Source organism: Catharus ustulatus, chromosome 30 (genome assembly GCF_009819885.2).
Source record: "Catharus ustulatus isolate bCatUst1 chromosome 30, bCatUst1.pri.v2, whole genome shotgun sequence".
Lineage (NCBI taxonomy): Eukaryota > Metazoa > Chordata > Aves > Passeriformes > Turdidae > Catharus > Catharus ustulatus.
The window spans coordinates 722,013-732,050 of record NC_046250.1 but is presented as its reverse complement, the minus strand read 5'-3'; the positions used below and the strand labels follow the sequence as shown (position 1 = coordinate 732,050).

At 64.6% G+C, this 10,038-nt stretch overlaps 1 protein-coding gene across 1 annotated transcript; it reads right to left on the bottom strand.

Annotated features, from left to right (window-relative positions):
• Positions 1–511: 511 nt before the first annotated feature.
• On the bottom strand, positions 512–9,744 carry PEAR1 (platelet endothelial aggregation receptor 1). The gene is made up of 22 exons (XM_033082836.1): positions 9,697–9,744; positions 7,976–8,068; positions 7,783–7,887; positions 7,245–7,345; positions 7,060–7,152; positions 6,233–6,479; positions 6,036–6,150; positions 5,825–5,961; positions 5,062–5,274; positions 4,163–4,337; positions 3,615–3,735; positions 3,376–3,539; positions 3,183–3,285; positions 2,960–3,106; positions 2,743–2,871; positions 2,413–2,541; positions 2,118–2,336; positions 1,933–2,042; positions 1,720–1,831; positions 1,484–1,543; positions 936–1,124; positions 512–745 (listed from the first exon to the last, which is right to left on the bottom strand). The coding sequence occupies exons 2-22, from the start codon at positions 8,065–8,067 to the stop codon at positions 603–605; spliced, it is 2,904 nt and encodes a 967-aa protein (XP_032938727.1). The 5' UTR covers position 8,068; positions 9,697–9,744; the 3' UTR covers positions 512–602.
• Between the last annotated feature and the right edge of the window lie 294 nt (positions 9,745–10,038).

Sequence of the window (10,038 nt, the reverse complement as noted above, 5' to 3'; positions counted from 1 at the left end):
TGGGCTGTGCCCATGTCCCCATTCTGAGCCAGCTGCAGATGTCCCCATGCTCTGCCTGGCCCACAGGAGCACCTGCTCCCCCTAAAATGGAGCCCTCAGTGGGCTCCATCAGCCTTGGGCAGATCTCTGGGGGCTCTGCTCCCTCCCAGCCTTTCTGCAGGCCAGATGATCCCTTCTTCCTTCTGGGGCACTTTAGGGCTTCTCCCTCCCCTGGGTTTCATGCAGGCCCACAGGTGACCCCTCTCCCCCTCCTGGCACGCTCCATCAGCCTTTCCCTGTTCTGCATGGGCTCTGTTCCCTGCCACACTGCACAACAGGCACTGCCAGACTTTGAGTGGGACCCAAAAGCTTTTGGGTTCCCACTTTGTGCCCACCCTGGAGGGAGCAGTGACCCCAGAGTGCGCTGGGACCCCCCCAGTCTCCCCTTTCCTCCTCCATGGTGTCAGTGCCGTGTGGTTCCCTGGCACAGACGCTCAGTGGGGACTCAACATCCACATCCAAACACCCTTTATTCACCACCTGCAGGCCCCTTCTCAGGGACAGCAACAGTCCCAGGATGCTCCAGTCCCCTCAGGAGCCTCTGTCCCATCGTGGCTGGTCCCTCAGCGGTCCTTCCTGCGCACTGGTGGGGACGGCGGGTAGTGGCGGACAGGTGGCACGTCATAGTGACTGGGGATGTGGCTGTTCTTGGGGGAGTCGTAGTGGCTGGGGGGCTCTCTGTGGGGGGGCCCTTCAGGACAACTCTCTGTGGGGACAAAAGAAGGGTGCAAGGGGACACGTTCCCTCCAGGGTCATGGAGCCCCATCACCAATGTCCCTGTGTCACACCAGGGTCATAACCCCCTCCCAGAGCTGTGCAGCCCCTGTCACTGAGGCTGTTTCCTCCCCACTGGGCTTGTGTCCCCACTGCCACCAGGCCCAGGGGATCCCACCTACCCTCTTGTGGTGGCTCCTCAAGGAGCCCAATCTCAGCGTAGGACATCTCCCTCTGGACAGGGGATTTCATCTCCATGTAGCTGCCCTCGTGGGCCTTGGTGACAGCAGGGGGCAGCTCCTTGATGGTGGCGTAGGGGTTCTCGCTGGCCAGGGAGCTGGTGCTGGCCCCCAGCCCCTCCCAGGGGTGCTCTGAGGGAGAAGAAGTTGGGGATCCCCCCCATAGCAGGAAGCACAGGGGAGAAGGAGCAGCTGTGTCCAGCTGTGTCTCAGGCAAGTCCCAGCTCCACCCCTTTCCTATCCCATCCCTGTCCCTTCCCCATCCCCACCCTAATCCAGTCCTGTTCCAACCCATCCCCAAACCACTCCTGCCTTTTCCCCATCCCAGCACCATCTCTTCCCCATCCCTGCCCAGCCCATTCCTGTCCCTTCCACATCCCAGCCAATTCACTTCCCCATCCCATCCCATCCCTTCCCAATCCCTTCCCTACCCCATCTCCATCCTTTCCCCATACTCTGTCTCTTCCCTCTCCTCTCCATCCCATTCCTACCTTTGCTCTCACACTTCCTCAGGCCATGGCTGTAGGTGTAGCTCCGGTCCATCTGCCTGCCTGTAAAGGGAGGAGGTTTGGAGTCCCCTCTGCTTCATCTTCCCTCCCAGCATGAAAATTCTCCACCTACCCCATCCCAGCCCCCTCCCAGGGGATCCTGAGCAGAGAAGGGACTCAGGTGCCCACCCCACTCTGGCCAAGATCCACACCAGAGCTGCCTTCCCCCTCCTCCTTACCCCTGGGGCCCAGGGCTGATGCCCCGAGGTGTTTCCAGTCAGGAGGCAGCGTGGCATTGCCTTCAGAGCTGTAGGGTCTCTCCATGCTGGGGAACAGCTGGGTGCCAGGTACCTGGAGCCCAAAAAGGGGGCAGGTTGACCTCGAAGATCATGGCAGTGGTGCTGTGCTGCCCCATGCAGCACTGTGCTGTCCTGTGCCACACCCTGCCGTACCTTGAGGGAGCTGGCTCTGTCCTGGGGGCCGGGGGCGGGCAGAGGGCACTGGGACAGGGTGTGGTAGCTGGGGTTGGAGTAGTAGTGCGCATGGTGGCTTGGGGGAACATCTGGAGGGACAGCAGTCAGCCTGGTGCCAGAGGGCCACCGGGGCTGGGGCCACACCTGCACCACGCCGGGCTGACCTGGCACCATGTAGTCAGAGGTGTCCGTCTGTCCTGCTGCTCTGTAGGCCACAGCCAGGTGCTGCCGCTGCTTCCCCTTCTGCCAGCGATGGTAGCACAGGGCTGTGACCACCACAGCCACCAGCAATACCACCAGGGCCACCAGGCTCAGCACCATGCCCAGGGGGCTGTAGGCTGCAGGGGGGGCTGGCTCGATGGTGTAGGGCACGTCGGGATTCCCTGTGGGGTGGGGAGGAGTGTCAGTCCCTAGGGTGGGAGAGGGAACCCGGGGAGCCCCCGCTCTGCCCCCACTCACCAGCCTCACAGCGGGGCCCGGTCGTGCCTGGGGCACAGGGACACGTGCCATTGGTGGGGTCGCAGGTGGCGTTGTGGGGACAGTGGCAGAGCTGCTCACACTGGAGCCCAAAGGTCCCAGGGGCACAGGCTGGGGACACAGCAGTGCCATTAGCTCCATGGCTAATTCCATTCAGCCACAAGGACCATGGGCGTCCACAGGGGCCTCGATGGCTCCGTGCTGTGCACAGGAGTCACCCAGGCGGCCATGGGCAGTTCCCTCTTGCTCCCTCCAGACCCCTCATGTGAATCGAGGGCACCTTGCTCCCCCTGCCCCCTGCCCCCCACTCACGCTGGGAGCAGCGGGGGCCCCGCCAGCCGGGGCTGCAGAGGCAGGAGCCGTTGGTGGGGTTACAGGAGGATCCATTGGCACAGGAGCAGCTCAGCGAGCAGCGTTTGCCATAGCGGCCAGCGGGACAGGCTGTGGGGACAGGAACGAGCCTGGCTTCAGCTCAGGCCTTAAGGACCAGGCTGGGAGCAGCCTGGAGTTTTGGGGGGTGTTCACTCACGGCGCTGGCAGCTGGGGCCGCGGTACCCCGGGGCACAAGTGCAGGATCCGTCCTGGGGGGAGCAGGAGGCTCCGTTGCGGCAGGAGCAGGACATGAGGCAGCCCCGGCCCCAGGAGCCGTGGGGACAGCCCTGCTTGCACTGCGGCCCTGCGGGGACGGTGAGGGATGAAGGCTGTGGCTGAGGGCACAGTGGGCTCCTCCCAACGCCTGGTGCCCCCTTTACCTGTCCAGCCAGGCAGGCAGTGGCACTCTCCTGTCACTGGGTCACAGCCATCAGCGTGGGCGCAGACACAGTGCTCCGCACAGCCTGCCCCAAATGTCCCGTTCTGGAGCACGGGGACAGGCTGGGCAGTCAGCACAGGGTGGTGGCACCAAACCCCAGTGCCAGCAGCACCAGCACAGCCAGAAGGACTCACCGGGCAGGGCTGCAGGCACTGAGGGCCCTGCCAGCCCGGGGGGCAGTGGCAAGTCCCGCTCTGGGGGTCACAGGATGCCCCATGGGCACAGTCACAGCTCCGGTTGCAGCTGGGACCCCAAGAACCAGCAAGACACGGCATTGAGCAGTCAGGTCCATGCCAGCCTGTGGGATGAGGGGACAGTGGGGTGGGTGCTGGGGTGGGGACAGGGACCCCCCCAGACCCTGGTGTGCACCCACCTTCCTTGCAGAAGCAGGAGCCGTCGAGCGGGGAGCAGGCGAGGGCGTGCTGGCAGGAGCAGCGCCCTGAGCAGTTCATCCCAAAGGTGTTGGAGGGACACAGGGAGGAGCAGTGCTCATCCTGGGTGTGGGGACCAAGAATTCAGGACAGACAGGACCCCTGCCCAGGGCTGAGGAAAGGACCCACGTGTCTGGGGACCACCCACCTTCTCTTGGTAACCTGGTGCTGTTGGGAAAGTGGACAGCCCCAAAACCCCCATTCTCCCACAGGAACCCCAAGCTATCCCCAGGGTTGCCCAGATCCCCAAGTTGCCCCCTAAACATGCCCACTCTGTCCCCACAAAGGATGCCCAGACCCTGAAACTGCCCTCAGAGATAACCAGACCCCTGAGGATGACCAGACTCCCTTGTTTACCCCAGGGATGCCCAGACCCCATGTTTGCCCAGCCACCAAACCATCCAGACATCTCCATTCCCCCCAGAACCCTCCAGAGCCCCCAGCACCCCTCCAGCACTGCCCAGCCCTCCCCTCTGCCCAAGCCCCTCACCGTGTAGCCAGGGGGGCAGTGGCAGTGGCCAGTAGTGCCATCACAGACCCCCCCATGGAGGCAGAGGCAGCTGTGCAGGCACCCGGGCCCGAAGGAGCCAGGGGGGCAGCTCTCATTGCAGTAGAGCCCGGCCCAGCCAGGGAGGCAAACGCACTCCCCGAGCATCGGGTGACAGCTGGGGGTGCACGCTCAGAACCCCAGTGCTCCCAGTGTGGGGCACTGGCTGTGCTGGGAAGGGGCTTTGCAAACAGAGGAGCACAAAGCACCTGCCCCAGGTGGGGATTAAATGTTCCTCACCATGCAGCCAGTACTTGGCTGGGTGAGGGGGCAGGGGGGCACTGCGGTGGGGAAGGAAGGAGGGGAGGATGGATTGGTGCAGAGAGAGGTGGGGATGGTGGGAGAGGTGAGGATGATGGGAGAACATGAGGATGGTCGGAGAGGCGAGGTTGGTGGGAGGAAATGGGTGGGATAGGGGAGCTGGGGTGGAATTTGGGTGCCAGGATGGGATGGGGATGTTGGGGTGGGCTGGGGATGCTGAGGTGCAATGGGGATGTTGAGGTGGGATGGAGATGCTGGGGTGGAATTGGGGTGCCAGGATGGGCTGGGGATGCTGGGGTGGGATGGGGATGCTGGGGTGGAATTGGGGTGCCAGGATGGGATGGGGATGCTGGGGTGGGCTGGGGATGCTGGGGTGCAATTGGGGCGCCAGGATGGGATGAGGATGCTGGGGTGGGCTGGGGATGTTGGGGTGGAATTGGGGTGCCAGGATGGGATGGGGATGCTGGGGTGGAATTGGGGTGCCAGGATGGGATGGGGATGCTGGGGTGGAATTGGGGTGCCAGGATGGGATGGGGATGCTGGGGTGGGCTGGGGATGCTGGGGTGGGCTGTGGTTCGTACCTCTGGCTGTGCTGGGGGTGGCAGAGGCAGCGGCTCTCGCAGTGGAGGCCGTAGAGGCCGGGCAGGCAGTGCCGCTCCTCGCAGCGGCTGCCCTGGAAGCCGGCCTCGCACAGGCAGCCCCCATCCACGTGGAAGCACTGGCCCCCGTTGGCACAGTCACAGCTCTCCTGGCAGTCCTGCCCGTAGCGCCCCACTGGGCACCTCTCCTGGCACCTGCATGGGGGGCAGAGGTGCTGACACAGCCCCACCGAGAGCTGAGGGGACTCCTGGGATCCCCCCCAGCCCCAAACTGAGGCCATCCAGCTCATTGCATGCCAGACTGGGGAAGCTGGGGGTGCCTGGCCTGCATGGAGACCTGGTCCCAGCAGCAGTGGGTTGTGGTGGCCTCGTCCCCATGTGCCACATCCCCATGTGTCCCCTATCATCCGTGGTACCCATGTGCTCTGTCCCTGGATTCCCCCTCCCTGTCCAATCTCCTTCTCCACCTGCTAAACAGACACTGGAACCCCAGTGCAAAGTGCCCTGTCCCCAGGTGTCCCCTCTCCCTGCACCCATCCCCTTGGCCTTCCAATCCCCTTTATCCCCATTCCCCCAGCCCCTCATTCCCCTCCTCTCCATCCCTTTGTATCTCCAATCCCCTCCCAGCCCCCAGTGCCCCCACAATCCAGGTCCCACTCATCCCCCTCCCCTCCATCCCTCCAATACCTCAGACCCCATCCCCATTTTCCTTTTCCCCCACCCCGTGCCCGGTTTCCCCCCTCACTGCTCTCCAGTGAAGCCAGGGGCACACTGGCACTGCCCCCCGTGGGGGTCACACTGGCCCCCGTTGTGGCAGCGACACTCGCCCTGGCAGCCAGGCCCAAAGCGTCCGGGGGGGCACGGCATGGAGCAGATCTCCCCCTGCAAAGGAGCACCAGGGTCAGCAGGAAAAGCTGAGGCAGAGGCCACGTTCAGAGGGGGCACAGTCCACCTACCATCCATCCATGAGGGCAGACGCAGGTGCTGGTGCTGGAGGGGTGGCAGATGCCCCCGTTCTGGCAGGGACAGGGGGTGATACAGGACATCCCCTCAGGGCAGGGCACCTCGCAGCTGTGGGGGGTGAGGGGTGAGCAGGACCCTGCCTGGGGCTGGCAGAGGAGGGGAGGGCACAGAGTGAGGGGTCCCTACTCACAGGGGGCCGCTCAGCCCCGGTGGGCAGAGGCAGGCACCAGTGGAGGCGTTGCAGGGGGCCTGGTGGTGGCAGGGGCAGGACAGGTGACAGCCCTGCCCGTAGGTGCCAGGTGGGCATGGCTGGCGGCACAGGGGGTCGGTGAAGCCAGGGGGACAGGAGCAGACCCCGGTCAGGGGGTCACAAGGGGCCCCATGGTGGCACTGGCAGCGCTGTCCACAGTCTGGCCCCCAGGACTGCTCGTCGCACTCTGCATGGGGGAAACCAGCAGCACTTCCCATCCCATCCTGTCTTCATCTCATCCCATGTCATTGGCAACTCTCCATCCATCCCCATTCAGTCCTCATCTTGTCCCCATCCCACCCCATCCCATCCCATCCCATCCCACCCCATCCCATCCCATCTTCCCCAGACCATCCTCATCCTCAGTTCATTCCATGATGTCTCCTTTTATCTTCATTCACATTCCAATCCCATCTCTATCCCCACCCCATTCCCACCATCCATCCGTGCCCATCCTATCCCTGCTCCCATCCCCTCTTTGTCCCCATTCTACACCTGTCCAAATCTCCATCCCCATTCCAACCCATCCCATTCTCCATCCTCATCCCATGCATATCCCATTCTCTCCCCATCCAACACCATTCCCAGCTCACCCCCATCTTCATCCCATCTCCATTCCCATTCCATGCGTACCCCATCCCAACCCCATCCCAACTCTTGGGGGTCCCACCCTGGCTGCCCAGCTCTCCAGGGAAACCCACTGCCCCATCTGCCACCCCTGGAGGGGGTGCCCATCCCCAGCCCTCCCCAGCTCCCCCGTTCCTCACTGCTGGAGCAGCTGGGGCCGCGCCAGCCCGGCTCGCACTGGCACAGCTCGGGAGCGACGCAGCGGCCGTGCACACACTCCTGGCTGCAGTGAGCTGGGGAGACATGGCCAAGCAGAGGGTGTCCTCAGGGAGCTCTGGGGACACCCGTGGTGGGACACAGCCCCCCAATCCCCGGCCCCACTCACGGACACAGGAGTCCCGGCTCTCGTAGTAGCCCTGGCAGCACTGGTAGCGCCGCCGGTAGTCGGTGCGGATGGCCTGGCGGTACTCGGTGCGGTACACGACCCTGTGCCACCAAGGGGGACAGTGTTCCTCTTCCCCTCGGCCTTGGGGACACCCCGCACTGGGACAGCCCTCCCAGCACCCCTGGCCTTGGGGCAGCCCCCCTCCAGCCCCTCCCTCAGCCCTGGGTCCAGCCCCCCTCCAGCCCCCTCACTGTCCTTTCCACACCCTGGGGTGCGACAGTCCCCCTTCAGTCCCCCATGGCCTTGAGCACAGCCTCCCTCCATGCTCCCAATGTCCTTGGGGACACCCTGGGCTGGGACTGTCCCTCCATGAGCCTTGGGGACACCTTGGGGTGGGACAGTCCCCCTTCAGTCCCTCCCTCCACGCCCCCAACATCCTTAGGAGCCCCCTGCAGTGTGACATGCCCCTCCACCCCCCACGGCCCTGGGGACACCCTGCGGTCCCCGAGGGGCTCTGGGGAGCTGGGGGTGCTCCCACCTCTGCAGCGGGCAGGGCAGGGAGAGGCCCAGCCCCCCGGGACAGGGCTCGCTGGAGGACACGACGTGGGGTTTGGTGTACGACTCCTTCACTGGCGCCGTGAAGCTGCGGGTGGGGGGAACGTGGGGTGACTGCAGGTTCTAGGAGACCCCACCGCTGTCACCGTCCCCCTCCCCTGTCCCCCCAGTTCTACCTCTCCCAGTAGCTGCAGACATTGGGGTCTCCAGGGCGGAGGGCAGCCAGGAGCCCGGCATGCACCGCCAGCACCGCGGCCCGCAGCAGCATCCTGCACGGAGAGACCACAGCTTCACCCTGGGCCTCCGCACATTCCCGCTCCCCACCCACCGCCCCCGGCCCCAGCTCCACATCCGACCTCCCTGCAGGGCTGGCTTTGCATTCCTCCATCCAGAGAAACAGCCCCAGCCCTGCCGCTCCCCAAGCGCTGGCCTGTGCCAAGGGGAAACTGAGGCACGGCCGCTCAGCAGCCTGGGTGGCCCCACACAGCCTCATCCCAGCATCCTGAGACACCCCAGGGCATCACTGCGACCTGTCCTGCCAGACCCCATCCTAAACGGGGGGAGCTGCCAGAGGTGGGAGCTGGGGGTGCCAGGGTGCCGGGGCGGGGCTCGGCACGGCACCTCCAGCCCCTGGCACGGCGCCGCGTGGCCCCACTTCAACCCGCTCTGTGTTTATTCCCAGTTGTGTTTCCTGGATCCATCAGCTTCTTGCTCAACCCAGAGAGGGTCCAGCTCTGCCGGGGCGGCTCTGGGAGCGCCGCCAGCCGGAGGCCAGGCTGGGAGGGCTGGGGACCCCCGAGCCCCTCGTGCTGGGTGTGCTGTTTACCGGGATGAGTGTTTGAGGGCAGGACTGCCGTGTGCCAAGGAGGAAACAGAGGTTTCCTGGTCAGCACAGCTGGATTTACCGGGGCTTCCTTGCTGCTCCAGCTATAGGACACCCCAAAGGTGCTGCCCCGGCAGCTCCCTGGGTTCATCCTCCCCCTCACCAGAGTCCGCGCTGCGTTTTGGGGCCAGAGCATCCGGTTTTGGGTGGAAAAACTGTTAGTGGGAAAGTTTCCCCCCATTTCCCTTCAACTCCCGGCAGTGAAGAATTAATTGCTCATCCGCTGCCAAAATTCCCTCCCATGGACGCTGCTGAGGGGGGAGATCCAGGGGAACCCTAAGCTCTCCCCTGTGCCCCACTCCTCCACAGCCTCATCCCCTGTTCCACAACGTGGGGGGGACCAGGGGGGTCCCGGCACTGCCGGGAAAAACAGGAACCACGGGGAGATGCTGGCAGGAAAAGCAAGGAGTCATCAAAACGTGCCGGCATGTCCCATCTGCTCCTCACTGTGGGGCTCAGCCGCGGGAAAGAGCCCACCCAAGGTTGCTGTAATGACAAGAGAAACCCCAAGAGCCGGCACTCCTCTCCCCACTGGTGTCCCTAAGAGTGCCCTGGGTGGGATGAGAAGCATCCCCCTGGTGATGGGGCTGCGAGGAGCTTGTGGGGTGAGTGCAGGGGAGCAGGGCACAGCCCTACCCTGTCCCTGCGGGGGACACGGGGCTGGGGCCGCCCCACAGCCACTATCTCTGTCCCGGCGCTTCCTCTGTCCAGCCCGGGGTCTGACGCGTTTCCTCGGGACGGAGCTGGGTGAGGGCGAGGGGGACACGGGTGCAAGTCAGGGGCAGGGAAAAGGACGGGGGAAGAGTCAGGGTCAGCACCGAGGTCACCGCGGGGTGTCGCAGCACCATCCCACGCCCCATCCGCTGTCCCCTCACCAGCGTCCTCACCTTGGGACCCGCCTCATCCCCTGTCCCCCCTCGGATCCCCTCCGACAGCACCCAGCAGGGGACGGTGCAACCCGTGCGACGCAGCCCTGGCCCCGGGGTGGCCCGGGCAGGGGACAGTGGCACTCACCTGGCCGGGGCCGCGGTGGCAGGCAGGGTCAGGGCGCGGTGGCCCCGACACGGGGCTGGCCTGGCCGGCCGGGATGGCGCAGCACGGCCGTCGGAAGCGGAGGGAGGGCTGGAGCTGCTCTCAGGAAGTTTGGACGTGGAGTCAACTACGGAAAAGGGAAAAAAATAAAAAAAACTTAATTACTTTTTTCTTTTTTTTTTTTTTTTCCTCTTCTGTCCAGAAACCAGCGGGTTTTGGCACAGCAGCACTGTCAGGTCTGCTCACACAGGGCTCTCTGCATGGGGAGGGCTCTGTGGGGCCATCCTGGTGCAGCCCCTCAGCAGGGTCCTGGTGCTGCAGGGT

Bases quoted from the DNA above. Each gene is read 5' to 3' on its own strand.
- PEAR1 (XM_033082836.1), bottom strand. From the start codon at position 8,067: ATGCTGCTGCGGGCCGCGGTGCTGGCGGTGCATGCCGGGCTCCTGGCT. The intron at 1,832-1,932 runs GTACGGCAGGGT...TTTGGGCTCCAG, and splicing joins ACAGAGCCAGCTCCCTCAAG to GTACCTGGCACCCAGCTGTT. The intron at 1,125-1,483 runs GTAGGAATGGGA...CTTCTCCCTCAG, and splicing joins GAGGAAGTGTGAGAGCAAAG to AGCACCCCTGGGAGGGGCTG.